The following is an 18,397-nucleotide window of genomic DNA, read 5'->3' as shown; positions in this document are numbered from 1 at the left end:
TGCTTATTTGCTTTTCCACGTATATATATACGTATGAAATCCAATTGTACAAGTGGCTCAGATTTTTTTCTTTCAACCATAGCATATATTTGGACACATTTTATTAATTTCTCTTTTTCTTGAGACATCAATATTCTTGTAGATCCATATTGGAATCTTAAGCATACGTATTCATTTTTCCCTCCACAAGAAAAAAAGTTACTATCATTTTCTCATTTCTCATTGGGAAATGTACTAAGTATATCTATACGTTTCATCTCAAATCTTTCGATTTTTTCTCATGTATCATGTAATGTATACTTCGACAGACGAGCTAGAAAGAACATAACATAACAAGATTCCCAATGTCGATTTTAAAAATTACGGGGGAGGACAGAATTTTGTTTTAATTAAATTTGTTGCCATCCTAATTTATTAATTGAATTCTTTTTTCACTAATAAGTTTGGAAGGAAAAACTATCCGACACGACATTAGTTTTCCTTTTTTCCTCTTTGATGTGCCTTGAGTGGTTAGTGCTTGTCAATTTTTTGAAATATGATATGATGGGTTACTATGTTTTCTTGCCATCAATTGATGATGCAACACTATTTAAAATACTCCCATCTTTTACTTTTTGAGTTCCACTTGTTATGTGACAAGAGTTCTATTTACTTGGGTTAAATTACCAAAAGCATGAAAATACATCATGAGATCTAAAGGTGAAATATATATCTTCTTTAACTTTTAATTCTTTTTCAATTTTGGGATTTTCTTTTGATCAAGTGACCTTTCTTGTCAATTACTGAACTCATGCCAAGAAAAGGTAATTATCAGTTACCTTGTGAGAAATCTTCCAATTTTCTAGGATTTTAATAAAAGCTTTTTTATTCCATCGTTACTAGCTAGGTAGCTGGTAAATATACCGTAGTAATAACTATAAAAAGAGATAAAGTCATATCAAAGCAAAGGGTGAGTTTAATTGTTAAAATGGAGGATGTATGATGAAGAAAATGGAAATATTAAAGCAAGTGGTGTGGAATAAATTAAATGAGTACAAATATTGATTGATATGTACTAGTACTAGTATAGTTTAGTACTATAGGTAACGTGTCGAAATATAGATCTAACAAAAACATGCATGCACGTATACCTTTAACAAAAGTGGGACAAATTGGAAAATTAATGCAAACTCGATTTAGAAATTCATGTATGATAAGTTTTCTTATTTTGCAAGATAGATTTGATTATTTAGTTGGTTTAATTTATAAATAAATATGCGTATTATCCCATGCTACGCCATATAAATAAATTTATTATACATATAATGTTAATATCGGTTACTCGAGTAATCGAGTTGTTAGAGCTAAGCTTTCTTGTTAAATGTATACAATATTAGTATTAGTTTGTAACAATACCTCATGAATTAAAATGATTGCATATTTCCATTATTACACTCTAACATGAAAGTGTCCACCATTCTCGGGCGCTCACACACATTAAGGTACATTCTATGATTTATTTATTACCTTAAATCTAGACCAAAAAGAATAATTTAATTTAATTTAATTAATCTTTGATTCCCACTAAACACATGAAATTAAAGTAAAAAATAATTAATTAAACTACAGCCTCCCACATATCCCAGGGGACACTCAAATTCATGTTGGCACGAGGTAAATCTGATTTATCTTTTATTCGAATGAATTAGATATATTCACAGACCACGATGTGAGATTTATGAGTTGGGTTTAATTAATTAATTATCATAAGACAGACTCTGTTTTGTCATTGTACTAAAAGTGCTTGTCTCTGCACGTGCGAATTGTACTCTGCAGATTTCCCACCTCCCCTAAAATATTAACTTTATTAATATTTATAGTACTATTTTACTCAAAAAAATTACTACTACTAAATAAATGGATGTATTGAATAAGTAGTATGATTTAACTATTAATAATGTCGGTGTTACCGGCTTGCGCTAGATCTGTTGAATCACATGTAATTTTCATGAGTGGTACTGTAAATTAAAATTATATAAATAGATTCGTTTTATTTTTCCTTTTTTCTTTTTAAAAGTGATTTTAATGGAGTACTACTATAGATTAAATTTGATTTTTTAGTTTATAAAAAAAATAGTTATGGATTGTTAATTTAACTTGATGGATTTTATTTAAATAGAATGTAGGATGGTATCTTTCAAAATATTAGGTACACATTTTTGTCTATAATACTGTAGAAAATAATATTAAGAGAGCGAGAAAGTGTTCTTAACTCTTAAAACAAGACGTTGGAATCTTTATAAGCATCTAGAAAATGACACCCTAACTTTCTGGAATTAATAAATCGTAATATAGTTTGACAAATTTCTTAATTTATGACGATGTCTTTTTTTTATTTTGTTGAAGAAGTCGTAATCCCATTACCTTTCGTTCTCTTCCTAATTTTTCCATCCAAAATGTAACTTTCATTTTCTATTTATTGACGACCCATGATGATGTATATTTTTTCAATATATTTTTACAGTTGCAGGTGGTGTTGACAATCATCCTTTGATGTTAAAGTTGGAGTGGTATAGTAGTACTATTTAATTATATATCTTTCTTCATAAAAAGATTTAATGTTAATTAATTAAATGCAAGAGCTTCATCCATGTAATAAGCTTAACATGACGATGTTGAAAGCATCCACATCCGTGCTCTTTGGCAAGAGCACGGATGTGGCCTGAGCCCACTTTTATTAATTTTTTACTCCGTGTTCTTCCCCAAGAGCACAACACTCACATTCATGCTCTTCCGCAAGGACATGCTCAAGGGTCCCACTATTCTATTATTCAATTTACATAAAAACATTTTCATAATATTAAAATGCATTAAAAATACCCGAAATACTATTACAAATTATAAAAAAAATTAAAAAATTCATAATTAAAGTCTTAAAAATTAAAAATTACATAATTTGAATCCTAAAAATTAAAAATTACATAATTAAATTCATAAAATTAAAAAAGCCCACTACTCGTGGCCGAATTTCGCCCAAATGGATGATGAATGTGTATTTATAGATGATTTTGAGATTAATTTTTTTTTAAAAAATCAAAAAATTTCAAAAAAACGGTAATAAAACAGCTATATTTTTGGGTATCCGAAAATATATATATTTTTAAATTTTTGGTATGATTTTCGATTTAAAAAAAATGCTAACGGCCAATAGAAACGCACTACGTCGCCCTGCTAAGCGGTACAGGCGTGCTCTATGTATCGAGCAGAGCAGTGCCTTTGGCAAGAGCACAGCAGCGGATAGGGGCGTATCGTGCCAGCGGCATGGACGCCGTCCTCCGCAGCTAGCACCGGTGCGGTTACTCTAATGTCATCTATCTTACGCTTTGATCAAAATTAAAGTTGTTGATGTGACATGCCTTATCGAATTTGAAATACCGTCCGTGGCATTCTAAATCGCTAAAAATTTATGGGAGTATTAATTTGCAACAAATTAATTGAAAAACCGTGGCATGCTAATATATCAGAGTGAAATGTTACTAACCTAACTAAAGCAAGAATCTTTTAGGCAAAAATAAGAAGAATCTTTTATGAACAAAAATGGCAAAATAAAATTTACTTATTTTTCAAATGTTTAGTATTTTATTTTACACTAGTGTTGATATCTTTTTATTACTACTACTTTATTTCACTTTAATAATTAATTATGAACTGTGATACGTCATTTAATACTTCTAATTTTTTCTAATGCGTACTACTCCATACATACCATATATATATGTAATATGTTGTCTAGAAAGAAATATTAATAAAATACTTTTTTTTCTAAATAAAGTCCGAATCGTTGCCTTTTTTCCATTTTCAAGCACTTCAAACAAATTGCACGATTATCCTTGAATTTAACATAATACAATATTTTTTAGGCCAAACTGCCTTAAAAATCATAAACTTTTGCCAAATTCTGATTTTTCCCATGAACTAAAAATTTGGCGTATAATATCATGAATTTTACATTCTATCGCCGTTTTCCCATGACGGGTTTTCCGGCCATGGAGCAAGCTGACGTGTCATTTTTAGTTGACGTGGCTATTGAATGTACAATGACGTGTTAAAAAAATTGTTGACTGGACCAAAAATCCCCAAATTTACCTTTAAATTTCACTCCCAATCAATAATCCAATTCAGAATTTATGATTTGCGGCAAGAAGAAGAAGATTTAGAACTCGAATCTACCACAGTGGCGATTAGAACAACAAGTTGAGGTTGAGCGCTCCCCGTCATCGAAAAACGAAATTGGAGTGAGAGAGAGAGAAAGGTATTGGAATCTTGAATTTAAGATGTCCGGTCAACGAAGTTTGACCAATAATAAATGTGACGAGACATTTAATTTTTTGGAAATTAAATGATATAGCATCAATCTACGTTCCGCGTAGATGACCGTAGTATATTCACTTTCTTAATCCGATTCCCGGTGAGTGAGAAAAAATGGATTAAAGTTGGTCACATTGTAGCTTTTTATAAAGCTATGAGATTAAAGCTTAGGGAGTAATTAACTAGCGTTAATTATGCCACATAGGAGATGAGACACGTCTTTTAATGTGTATTTATTAAGTGACTTTACTACACTTAATAATTATAGTGGACTAAGATGGGTTGAAGAAGCCCACATGCGCGCACACGCGCGCCGAGCCGTGCCTGTGCCCATGCTCATGGACTTGGACTTGGACATTGGGTGGTCTTTAGACATGGTGCTTGGGCTTGTCCCTGGACCCAAGCTTAATGTTTTGGACCAACGCTTGGTCAACCTGCATATGCAGAAGATTGAACAACCTGGCACGCTGCGACTTGATCAACAACTTGATCAACTCTGCATGCAGCGGCTTGATCAACTGGGTTGACAACAACTTGATCAAGCCAGTAGTGAAGTCCACACGCGACGGATGAACTGGGCGTGTACAGTGTCCAGGTTCAACGTCGACCACTCCTGCTTTCAAATTCGTAACGGCTGGCGGTTACAGCCACGCCATGATGACTGCCATCAAGGCTGAGATAAGCCCTGCAGTGGACTAGGCCTATAAATAGGCTAGTCATTCCTTGCATCAAATAGAATCAGAACATACACACAAGCATCATATTCTCTATGCATAGTCTTTTTTCTCGAAGCTCTGCCCTCTCCTCTTCCATTTCACCGGAGCTCTACTGATAGGAGTGCTGCTTCACCAGGGACGTTGTCGTTTTATCTTTGGGAACGACACGCCGAACCGAGAGCACTACCAGTAGGGATGTCAATGTAGCCCGCAACCCGTGGGCTGGCCCGAATAGCCCGCCAAATTTATAGGGTTAGGGCTGGAAATTTCTAGCCCGATAAAATTAAAACCCGATTAGCCCGCACCCGATTAACCCGCGACCCGTTAGGGCTAGACCCGAAAACCCGATGGGCTGGCCCGAAAACCCGATTTTATTAATATAATAATTGATAAATAAATTAAAATTTTCAAATTCACTTAAAAAATATTTAAATTTCTAAAACATACATTAAAATTTCACAAAATATTTCAAAATTTAGTATTTGATCATGTTTATGATTGAGTTTGACAATATATCTCAAATTTATCATAATTAAATATTTTACATTTTATGAATATAACTAATTTTCATCATTATTTATTGGATTGATCGCATATTAATCTTATCGGTAGCAACCCGATTAACCCGCTGGGCTAGCCCGAAACCCGAGCTTTTAGGGTTAGGGTTGAACTTTTACAACCCGAAAGAATTCACAACCCGATTAGCCCACACCCGATTGACCCGCAACCCGAGTAGGGCTGGCCCGAAACCCGATGGGCCAGCCCGATTGACATCCCTAACTACCAGGGTGTATCTCGTCTTGCGGAAAGAGGGTTTCCTCGACTCGGCTAAGTTTGATTTAATGTTTCGATTTCATTGTATTTTTTTTTTCAGTTTTTCAGTTCTACCTTCTTGGGTTGTATTATGCCCGGTTTTGTGTATCTCTTGTAATTCCAGTCATTTTCCTCCAACAAGAGGCGCATGAATTGTGACGAATCTAGCGATATAAATGGATGAAGAACGTCTGCAAAATGAGAGAGAGTGGATGCCTTCCTCATGCTGCTCCTCACACTGCGTTAGTGCTCTACCATATTTACCAAATGAGAGAGAATGGATGCCTTCCTCATGTAGCAAGTGCCTTTAACCTCGGTCGTCTTTGGAAACAGCACCGATGGCCACAACAGATTGAACAGATTCAGTTGGCAGAAACGAGGCCGCTCACAGCAGATTTCACGGGAGAAGATGAGTCGTCGGTTAGGTCGGAAACAAAAATGGCGGATCATCCGCCTTCCTCTTCGGATCATCCGCCTCGTGCAAAATTAAATCGCCTCCGCTCCCCAAATCAAAACTAAAATCGAAACAAAATGGAAAAAAATGGGAATTGTTAGAAATTGACTGAATTCGAAGCAATCTCTGAAAAATCAGAAAATCAATCGAAATTGGGATTAAAATCTTAATACTAGGGCTTGCAATTTGGGATTAAAATCGAATTTAAGGTGTAATCTTATAAAACGATGTCGTTTTGTCTACGGAAAACGGTGTCGTTTTACTATTTTCTGGCGATCTCGACCTCGGCTTTTAGGCTTGCCACATACGCAAGTTTTCAACCGGAAATTCGCAGGGTCAGGTCAAGTGAGAAATACCAGCAACCCGGTAAAGTTTATGACATTATACGCTAAATTTTTAATTCATGAGAAAAACCGGAATTTGACAAAAAGTCTTTAATTTTTAAGGCACTTTGCCCTATTTTTTCCTGTATGTTTGTCTTGACCAAACTTATTGATATTTTCACAAGTCTACACTGTCAACATCACACGGAGCTAATTGAGTATCCACTCTAATTAGTAGTACTCATTTAAAAATTAATATTGGGACTAAATTCTAACTTTAAACATTAAACAAACAGTAATAACTTAAACAGGTAGTAGAAGAGAACTATCATTTCAATAAAAGGGAGCATGTTACAATTACAAAAGTCCTTGATTCATAATCCCTTGATCAAAACTTACATGTTAATACAACATAAGCCTCGATCACAAGAAGCCTAATCTACTAAACTCCTTAGTTTTATTTAACCAATTACCGCTAATTATCGGAACTCCAGCTAGTAATTAATCACCTCCATAATACAATAATTAACCATTTTAATTAACCAGCATAATTCAGCACAGAAGTCTAGGCAGATCCACACACGCGGGGCCCGCATCAGCGGGTAAAGCCGCCATCATCAGAATCGGCTGGCTCCACGAGCCGCCGACATGCATATCCCCATACGCGCCGCCGCCGCCGCCGCCGTCATTTCCGCAGCCGGTGAATTCGATGATCTCGACGAGCGACTGCAGGCGGTGGCTGAGCTCCGCCTCCTGAGCGCGGAGGATGGCGTTCTCCGACTCGACGGCGGTGTGGTGCTGCGTGGAGGCGCGGAGGCTGGTGAGGATCTGGTGGTTCTGGCGCCGCAGCTCGGCTACCTGCGCCATCAGCTCCTCCATGTGCTTCTGTTTCCGGAGCCGGCTCCGCCGCGCCGACTCGCGGTTCGAGATCATCCGCTTCCTCTTCCGCAGATCCATCGTCTGCTGCAGATCTTCCTCCGATGCCGAATTCGCCACCGCCGACGACGAATTCGACGAGATTCCGCTCGATGAATAATCCATGGCACCAGATTAATTTTCAATTCAATTTTTTTTTAATTCAAGTAGTTTAATTAAAATTAAAGCAATATTTATTGGGATATATGATATATGTATATATATATATAGTAGAGCTTAATTAATTAATTAGCTAAACAGAAACGAGATTAATCATGAGATACAGTAAAACCAGTAGAGAAAAACGACGGAGAATGATTGAACTAAATGGGTCCGGCGCCTGTATGTGGAATTTATCATAAACCCAGAGAGAAAGAGTTCACTAAGAATTATTATTGCAGACATGAATCTCAGAAATCCACAACAATAATCTTAACATTAAGAACTCTTTTAGAGAAAAAGAAAACAAAAAAATCTCAGAACCCTAATTTTGGGAGGGGAGAGGGGAGGATGATGATGATCGATGTTGCTAGTGAGAGGAGAGGAGGAGAGGAGGGGGAAGTGATATTGTGGGATTGGCTGAGATTTTATAGAGAAAAAATGGTGGTGAAAATTTATGGAGAAATTAAAAAAGTGTAAAGGAAATGAAGTGAGTTTGGAATTTAGTTGGGGAAGAAAAAGTGGTTGTTATGTGGGGTAGGGCGTGGTGGGACCGACCAAATACAGCTGGGATGCAACTTGATGCTGAGGTTATTAAAATTACTGCCACAGCGTATCCCACAGAAATAGAGAATATTCTAATGTGCATCAATCACAAATTTTTTTTTACTCTATTTGATTTTTTGTTATAGACATCTAAGAGCATCCACTATAGTCAATGACGGGGCGGACGCCCCAGAAGGGGCGACGACGGGGTGATTGCTGGCAGTCTATAGTGGCCGGGACGTCCGCCCCGAGGTGATTGCGGGCGGTCTATTGTGGGGCGGTAGAGGGGTCGGCGACAAGGGGGCGAGGCCGGGGCGATGGTGGTGGCGGCGGGACGATGACGGGGCGATTGCGGGCGATCTATAATGGGGCGACGGGGCGATGGCCGTCCGCCCCATTTGATTATTTTATTTATTTTTTAATTTATTTTTTATTTTTTCCGAAAAATCACCCCTATAAATACTACTCCTCCATCATCCATTTTTACTTCATTTTCACACACTTTCCCTTCATTCACTATCTATACTTTCACTCTAAAAAAATGCACAGCGGAGACGACGAATCCCCCGGCTCGCACGAATCGGGATATGGCGGCGATCCTTCCCAGCCGTCGGGATATGGCGGCTATCCTTCCTAGCCGTTGGGATATGGGGCTCTCCGATTAGACGGTGGCGGCGTTTTTATTTGTATTTTTTTACGTTCGTTGTATAATTTTACCTTTGCCAATACAACGAATATTCGGTCTTAATTACCACGTTTTATAATTATTTCAATTCAGTTGATTTAAAAACGAAACGAAAAAATTAAAATGAAAATTGGTTATAAAATTTCGGGGCTATTGGAAGTGTCCGCCTATAATGGGGCAGTGGATGAAAAAATTGGGGCTATGGATAAAAAATTGGAGGTGTGGATAAAAAAAGGAGCAGGGCTATTGGGGAAGGCCCCTCTAGTGGATGCTCTATGTATTAATTGCGGTTTGTAGAATTCAGTTTTGGACTATGATTGGAAATAATAGGTCGGTTTGGCTATTTCCAAAAGGTTTGTTTATGTAGTTTAATCGTAGTAAGGTACGATGAGAGGATCCCATGTTAATTTTGTTTGATTCATATTCAACTCAGAAAGGTGATATATAATGATAAAAATCGATTTATCTATCTTATTAATCATGAATATTTTTTAAAAAAATACTAAATAGTCAATATTCTCACATTTTTTTATTTAACTCTTTTAAATAAAAAAATAATAGTCCCATCCAAAAATGAAAAAGTAATAGTCCCGTCCAAAAATGAATTTTTTTTTATCAAACTTTATTCTAATAAAACCTATTTATAACTTACGCATATCGTTTATCTACTTTTTTCTCTTTCTCTTTCCCATTTTATCTACCTTTCTCCTTCTTTCTTATTTTATCCAATTTTTTTATTCTCTTTTACTCCCTCCTTCCATTATTTAAAAAATTATTTTAACTTGTCATGAATTTTACTAAATTATTTGTCATTGTGAAGAAAAAAAGTAAGGAGAGAAAGTTGATGGAATGTGAGACTCGTTTTAATATTATAATTTTATAATAAATTATGATGTAAAAATTTAATAAAATATGAGATCTATATATTAAAAATAATAATAATAAATAATTTTATAAATAATGAAGAATCCAAATAACTAAAGTGAGTGTTTTAGTAATTTTCATTAATATTGACATATGCGACTATTTACTAGCTATTACTATGACTTCTATTGTAAATGCTATTGGAAGAAGCAAAAGAAAAGTACGAATGTACAACGCTACTGCTCTATTAGTGCTTTGGCTCGTATCTCGCCCCGCTGAGACGAGACGGCGGCGAGATCCGTTGCAGCGCCACGTCTCATCCCGGTCTCGCCGAGACGCTCGTCCCACCGAGACGTCTCGCGGGCTGTCTCGCCACGCACCTGCGTCACGTGGCGCGAGCTGGCGCCACGCGTGACGCCCACTCGCCGGCCCGCGAGTGGACTTCGTCATGCTGACGCAATAAATTATTTTTTTTAAAAAATTTCAAATTTAATAAAAAAAATAAAAAAATGAAACGGTAATATTACCGTTTTTCTATAAAATTAAAAATGATTCGCCGGCGGAGTAGTTTTTATAATTTTTATAAAATTGTATTTTAAATTATGTCTTTTTTTTTATTTTGCCACGAATTTAATTATGTATTTTTTAAAGATTTTAAATTGTAATTTTATTTTATTTAATGAAGTGTGTTTTATTAATTGAATTTGTTGGAAATAAAAATAAAAAATGAAATTGAATGAATAGTTAAGGGATGAGATGGTTAAGAAACGGATAAGAGATAGAGGGTTGCAGGTTCTGTCTCTTAGTTAAGAGATGAAGTGAAAAGTTACAGTGGGGGCCATGAATAGTTAAGAGATGAGACGGTTAAGAGAAGGATAAGAGACAACGTTGCGGATTACCTTACAATTTGTCACTATTTGATCTGATAATTTTAAAAAATATACTTCCTTCATTTTACAACAAGAATTATATTTTGCTATTTTTATAAAAGTTTTATTTCACTTTTATCATAGTAGGCCTCACATTGCATTGCATTCACTTTTATCATAATAGAGGTGTGATCAAATACAAACTATCTAAAATACAAACTATGTCACCGGAGTGTACAAATTCTGTCAACGGACTGTACAAATTCTGTCACCGGGGGTCGATGTCAACGGAATGTACAAATTATGTCACCGGGGGATGTACGAAGTGTACAAATTCTGTCGACGGGGGTGTCCAAATTCTGATTTTTCGATGTCAAAATGTTGACATTAGAAAAATCTCTTATATTAACCGTTGATTAATTGTATTAAGTGAGTATGATTAAAGTTTGTATAGTTTGTATTTTAGAGAGTTTGTATTTTATCACACCCCTATACATATATATATATATATATATATATATATATATATATATATATATATATGTATATATATATATATATATATGACTTCAAATTTCAATAATTTATTCAACCCACTCTTTTTATATGGAGTATTTCTTAAAATTCATGCCCAACTCAAATAGGATTCGTATTGTGGGATGGATTGAGTTATTAAAAATGGGTTGAAAATGAGATTGACACGTAAGTTCTACTTTTATATATTATTCTTTTTATACAAAAAGTGTGAAAGTGAATGAGTTAGTAGAGTCCACTTAAAAAATGATAAAAATGAAAAGTAGTAAATTTTTAGGACCGATGAAAATAAAAATAAAGAAAAGCAACAAAAATGCTTTAGAAGCATAGATAACGCGTAAACGACGTCGTGAATCTTCTCCGAAGTAACAGACAAAATCTTAGGTGGGCTACAGAATTAATTATGTTGGTCTAAGTTACCGGCCTATTGTCATAAATACCCCTGCTTTGGATAAATGAGGACTGCTGTTTGCGATATTTTGTGGTTATATCTGTAATTTGCTGAATAGGGAGATTCCTTGTGTTTAAGATTGTTTATTTAAGTGGGGTAGTAATTGTACCGTACAATTGTCACTTAAATAAGCTCCACCTTTTGGTGTATTTAAAAGTAGGATCTTCTGCGTCACTAAGATAATTAAATTTATTTTTCAGGATCTTCTGATTTTAAACAATAATAAATTAATAAAATTGGGAGTTTCGAAAATGTTTCAGAATTCGAAAATTCTTGAGTTATTGCTTAACTATATGAAATATTCTAGAATTTCAAAGCTACTAGTACTATTTTAACAATTCAACTAAACATTCTTGAATTGTAAAACTGCCCATATAAGTATATAACTCGACGCAAAATATTCAATGTAATGAATGCGTATTTTGCCAAAAAATTGTGATCGTCTACTATAAACTATTGCATTGTAATTTGTACGTTTGTCCAATACAAATATTAATTGAGGTGAAGATTAAAAAACCTAAAATAAGAACAAGCTAAATTTTATAGTATTTCTTATTCTAATAGCTATTTTTTTACAAATAGCAAAATGTTTATTTTTACTCATTTTGAGTTGAATAAATATTTTGACATATTAACTCCAATATATAAAAAATCAAACATTAAATAAAAATAAGAGGTAAAGACAAAATTGTCCAAATGAGAATCTAGCAAAAGTAAAATCTAATCCATTAATATAAGAATGCCAAATGCATCGACATTTATTAATTTGCCTCATATTTCATAACCCTTTATTGTGAATTACTGAATTTTAGCATTAGATTCACTTGATATCTTATACGGCCTTTGAATCAGGGTTCAAATGTTCCAAATAAAAGATTAAATGGGTAAATGACATTTTGTTACTTAACACAAATTTTGGATTTTTTTAAAAAAATGTTTCAGTGCATGATTCTCACTTTATTTCTATCTAATAATGGATATCTTTATTTCTGTTTTCTAAAAATAATATAAAAACATAATCACCGGACGCCGCTTGATTAGGCTTTACGTCCTGTATATACAAATCAAATAATTGAGGTGTTTTTTTGGTGATACATATATATATGTTACTAAAATAACTTTTTTACAAAATAAAATAATTTATATGCAACAAAAAAATATCATATTCTGTCATTTTCGTGTACAATCACATATTTGCTGTAGCCAAATATACAACAACACGTGTGCGGCAACCATAAACTTGAAATTCATAATTTGCTTCTATTTCTTACGTCTATTCTTCTATCAAATTTGTCCCATTTTCGATATTGATGTAAAAATATTACTACTACTATATGTTAAACCCACGATTTCACTTTTGAAAACCAATCATGCCATTCCAGCAAAACGTAATGCTCTCACACATTGAAAAAGTCACAAAAGTGGCAATCGCTTATAGGACTTTTACTTGGTTGATTTTTCTTCACTCGAAAATATTTAGATTTTAGAATTTAATTTTAATTATTTTAAGTGAGACAGTTCCAAATATAATTATTGCTACATACGACTATTATATTTTATATTTTATAAATAAATAGTAGTAGATAAAATTACAAATACATCCAACATGTTTTGAAATTGAAGGCCTCGTGGGCCATGTGCACCAACGTAAGTTATATGCGACAATTCAAACTCTTAGTATATGTTTTTTTGTAATACTACTACTACTACTTATAAATTGTAACAATACCTAGTATATTCCACATTATCTACAAAAATTATAATTACAATGCTTCTTTTTCATATTATTATTTTTTTTATATAGTAATTATCTTTTTTTCAGTGGTAAATAGTACAACAGAAAATAATTAAAGGGATGATTTTGTAACCATTTTCCGTGTGTATGAAGACACTCAGTTTCAGCATTTAATAAAGACGTATGTTAAACTCTAGAGTCGTTTAGTTATCATGTTATACATTCGATTTGACTATGAATAGCGATTTAATGATAGATGCGTTGCCCAATTGATCTTTAATAAATTAATCAACTACTCAGAGACTGTAATATATTCCCCTGAAAAGCTTCACAATTTTTTTTTATCATTAAGTGCAAATCGGATAAATTAATTGTGTCATCACTTTTGGTGTACTTTGTTTACGAGTTTATGAATTTGAGCTTTTTTTTTATAAAAAAAAGTTGAAAATTAATCATGCTAATATTTTTATATGTGAAGGTTTGGGTCTCTGCGATACATTGCATGCGAATTTCAACCTAAATATTTTGTTTCATACAAATATCAACTAGTATTAACTAAATCCAACAACAGTTACTCCAACATATTCTGCTTCACACTATTTTTCTTGGTGAAATAAAAAATATTTAAAATCACGTAATTAACGCCCAAACAATAACAACAAACATCACAAAGATAAAGATCACACAACCAACACCCAAACAATAACAACAAACATCACTAAGATAAAATCATGCACCAAAATGCTCTACAAAGTACACATTGTTGGCTTGTTGAACTTGTAAAATGGAGTACACAATCAAGAAATGAAGCACATTGTTGGCTTACAAGGCTGGTGAAATGATGCACACAATGACGGATCCAGAAACTAAATATCGTGGGGTCGAAGGCTGATGAAATGAACTTTCCGGCGGCACTCTGTGGCCGTGGTGGGGTCGGCCGACCCCACTCGACCCCACCTGGATCCGCCGCTGTATGCACATTGAGATGTTCCAGTTATCACAATAATACTAAAACTACTACTACAAATACCCCACTCGACCCCATCTGGATCCGCCGTTGTATGCACATTGAGATGTTCCAGTTATCACAATAATACATACTAAAACTACTACTACTACAGTTTTTTCAGTCGAACGTGATATATATGCTCAACCATCTCCATTTCTTCACACTATATAACACACATCAATCGTTCTTAATACTGGTATTATCAATCGTCGTCATGGTATCCTTGGTGTTAAGTCTTTCTTTGAGGATGGATTACCCACATAATTATGCCTCGATCGATACTTGATAGGACGATTATTGTCCAAGCCCACACGTCGTTGTCTACATTCTAATAAACCTACAAAACAAAATTTGAAATATAGAAAATACTTAATTTGTGAAAGGTTCATACAAACAAATTAAAAGGTTAATGATACTCACTTTGAAATGGACATACTCATTTTAACAATTCAAGAAATATTAAATTGAAACCCAACATTTTATTAGCAAAACATATTTCATTTATTTTTCTTTTTCGGCGCACCATGACTCCATGAGCACATGTAAAACAATAATTTATGTTTAAAAATGAATAACACGTTTTAAAAAAAACAGTGACGTTATTCTTTATAAGTTAGAATGAGGGAACACTTGACTTTATTAGGCGGAGATTAAGATACAATTTGATACTACTACTTATTTCAAAACAAATGGAGTAAAAGATAAAGAATGCCACGTGATTGCTTCTCGCCATTAATATCAAGAAAAAACAAAAATTTGAATCATCATTTTACATTTTGAAAATACTTTGTTTTATTGTGTTGGTACAATGCATGCAGACCTTTTTTTGAGCTTAGTGAAAGTGGGCTAGTGGGCAGTTTATATTTATTAAAACCAATTAACTATTACTAATTTTTAAATATCAAATTAAGACGTCAAGATTGGCTAAGATATGAGCGCATCTTATCCACCTTTGTTTTCTTTACATATTAATGATAATATAATGTTAATAGCCTAATAGGTAAAGTGCATTAAGTATATGTTGATTTTTTTTTTCTAAAAGAAAGAAAGGCTTAAACAAAATTAAACAGAACCAATCATAGCACAATGAACAAACAAGTGAGGCATCATCAAAACAAAATTGAAGAAACACTACTTAGCAATAATATGATGGTCGAGCAAGAGAGTCAAATTTGCTTTAGCTATCAAGAAGACAATCCTATCCCGACCATCTTCTAACTTTAGGTACTTTTTCGCATTCCTGACGAATAAGGAAACTACAAACAACACCGATAAATTTATAATCCAAACATCCAATGAACGAGTTTTTTTCTTGACATTCCAGTTTAGTTTGATTTTTTTCAAAAGTTACTTTATTCACGAGCCTAGACAAATCAAGAGATCACCTCAAAGGTAACAATCATTAACTACACTATCAATTGTCCAATACACAATACACGCACGTACGTGTCACATTAGTTTTCTTGTCCAGAGCCTTTGTCTTAGCGGCAAGGAGCTTAGACATTATTGCATGATGTGCCGAGTTCAAACCCTCTTGACATCAGTTGTAATTTCCTCCTATCTATAGTATAGGTGTTTATTTGTAATTTCCTCCTTTATTTAGGATTTAATTAAAAAAAAAACCTATAGTTATATGGCCAAAATGAAAAGCTATTGTTATCACTATGAAATTGGACATGGTGACTCATTGCAGTAGTAGTAGTAGTATAAATAGTGGGCTTCGGCCCAAAAATATAAATAATTTATAATCTTTGTGATCAATCTATATACATATTCACAATATTATTTGGGCCAGAACAGTACTTCCTCGACCAGTCATATAAAACAATGGACTTACCGCCTCTATATTTAGATATTATGATTATTATCCACTCATAATTTATTAGAGATCATTATAACGTATGTGTAGATTTACTTACTTCTATTTTCTGAAAATACACTTTCACAGTATTTGTTAAGATTAAAGTATATATCTATACTCAATTAACTAAATTCAAGTTCATTGCGTGAAATTTAAGTTTTGTGTTATATTTTTATGCTATTGTTTGAATTTTATTTGTACATAAATAAAGTACACTGGCTTTCTTTTGTAAAAGAAAGTTCATAGACTCAATTCAAGAGGAGTTGAAAGAATCAATGTCTTTCAATGAGAACGTAGGGTCTTAGTAAAAATAACAATAAACACCAAAAATCGCTTTGGTAAAAATTTATAAGAGATATTTATATTTATATTTATTGCATTCGAACTCAAGCATTAAAAGGAAAGATCCAAAAAATAAGAAGTTGTGGACCCATAAATAATAAATTGTTCTTGTAAAGTTTACAATGTAGACTATATTTGACTAGTCCATTTGCGACATACTCTATGATTTGGCTCAATTAAATGCCTTTTTGGTCATTTCATTGTCGCATCACCAGGGCTAATTTTGTTATTTCAACCCATTCAATTATTTCGGTTATAAATTGGTGGTATGATTTTTATATTCGTCGATTATTGACGAAATTGATTAATTTAGGTAAGGTTGGTGGGATTCCTAATTTAAATTTCCCCCCGGTATTTGTGGGCAATTTTACATTTATGGGTTAATGATTAGGAGTACTTTTAAGTTTAGGAACACAAATCTCGGATTTAAATTTTTTATTTTTGTATTGGTGTGATATGTGTTGGAATATGAATAGTCAAACTAATCAATATCATTATTGTAACCACACACAAGATAGTAGTATTACAAAGATATAAAATTAGACCTGATTGATTTGTAAATATTTATTATATACTTATGCAATGGTTATAAATACAGCTATGCTCCAACTTGACTAACATAATTATTATATTTGAGTCAACAGGAATATACAGAATTCTGTGTCTAAATTCTGGCAGAACTTTGATTTCATGAATCATGACTGACATTAATTTAACTGAGATAATTTATTTTTCAATATAAAATTGGATTAACCGGCAGCGATTCCGTTTATACAGAATGAAATAGGAATATGTGATGAAAAAATCGAATTATAACAAGATGTCCAAAATCAACATATATGTCTGTATAATATAATACTCCTTCCGTCCTATAAAGATTATCCAACTTTAACCGGACACGGGTTTTAAAAAAATGTAATAAAAAGTGAATTGAAAAGGTTAATGGAAGGTGAGTCATACTTTTATATATTAGTTTTATAATAAAATATGAGTATGGATAAGTGAGTGGAATATGATGTTCACTAACAAAAATGATAAAAAGTGAAATGAGATAAGTTTTGTGGGACAGATGAAAATGAAAAAATGGAACAATATTTGTGGGACGGAGGGAGTAATGTAATGTGATTAGTAATTGAATAAAGTAAAAATACAAAGAAACCCTCGTATTCTACTCTTTCTCTATCTTAATCAACAGTAGCATTTCGTTTGGTAAATGTCTTTGCGTTAATTTTAATGATTGAGCTGTAATCAAGATCATTTAACGTAAACTTCACTTCATTAATAAGCAAACTATTGAAAGTGAAATATGGCCATATTAATTTGTTAAATAAAAGGAAAAAAGTTATAATTCCTTGACCATTTTTTCAGCACATTTATTTAGGAAAATAAGATTACAATATAAAAATATATAATCTCTATATTAAATTAATGTAATATAATGATCAAATTTATGATGTCAACAATTTAAAATATAGAAGCTCAATCATTGAATAAAAAGAAAGAATCCAAAGGCCGACCGACACAGTCTTCAATAAAAAAAACAAAAAAAAACAAAAGCACGCGCTCAACCTAATATCGAAAGGACTCCATTTTCTCAAGTCTAAATGAAGAGTACTGTACATAAATCACGGCACCGAATAATGATTACTTAATCACTGTTGAATTAAGGCCATATGCCATTTTGATCAAAATGCTCTTTCATCTTTTTCCTCTTGCCACGTGTCACAGGCCCCCACTATACACCTAAATTCTACTCTTCCTTTTTCTCTCTCCT

At 33.3% G+C, this 18,397-nt stretch overlaps 1 protein-coding gene across 1 annotated transcript; it reads right to left on the bottom strand.

The window, feature by feature from the left end:
• Positions 1–6,965: 6,965 nt before the first annotated feature.
• LOC121752987 (bZIP transcription factor 44-like) lies at positions 6,966–8,166 on the bottom strand. The gene has a single exon (XM_042148115.1). The coding sequence runs from the start codon at positions 7,692–7,694 to the stop codon at positions 7,206–7,208; it is 489 nt and encodes a 162-aa protein (XP_042004049.1). The 5' UTR covers positions 7,695–8,166; the 3' UTR covers positions 6,966–7,205.
• Positions 8,167–18,397: the final 10,231 nt, after the last annotated feature.

This window comes from Salvia splendens, chromosome 10, assembly GCF_004379255.2.
Source record: "Salvia splendens isolate huo1 chromosome 10, SspV2, whole genome shotgun sequence".
In the NCBI taxonomy this organism is placed as follows: domain Eukaryota; kingdom Viridiplantae; phylum Streptophyta; class Magnoliopsida; order Lamiales; family Lamiaceae; genus Salvia; species Salvia splendens.
Note: the sequence above shows the minus strand (reverse complement) of the source record. Positions and strands in the feature narration are given on the sequence as shown.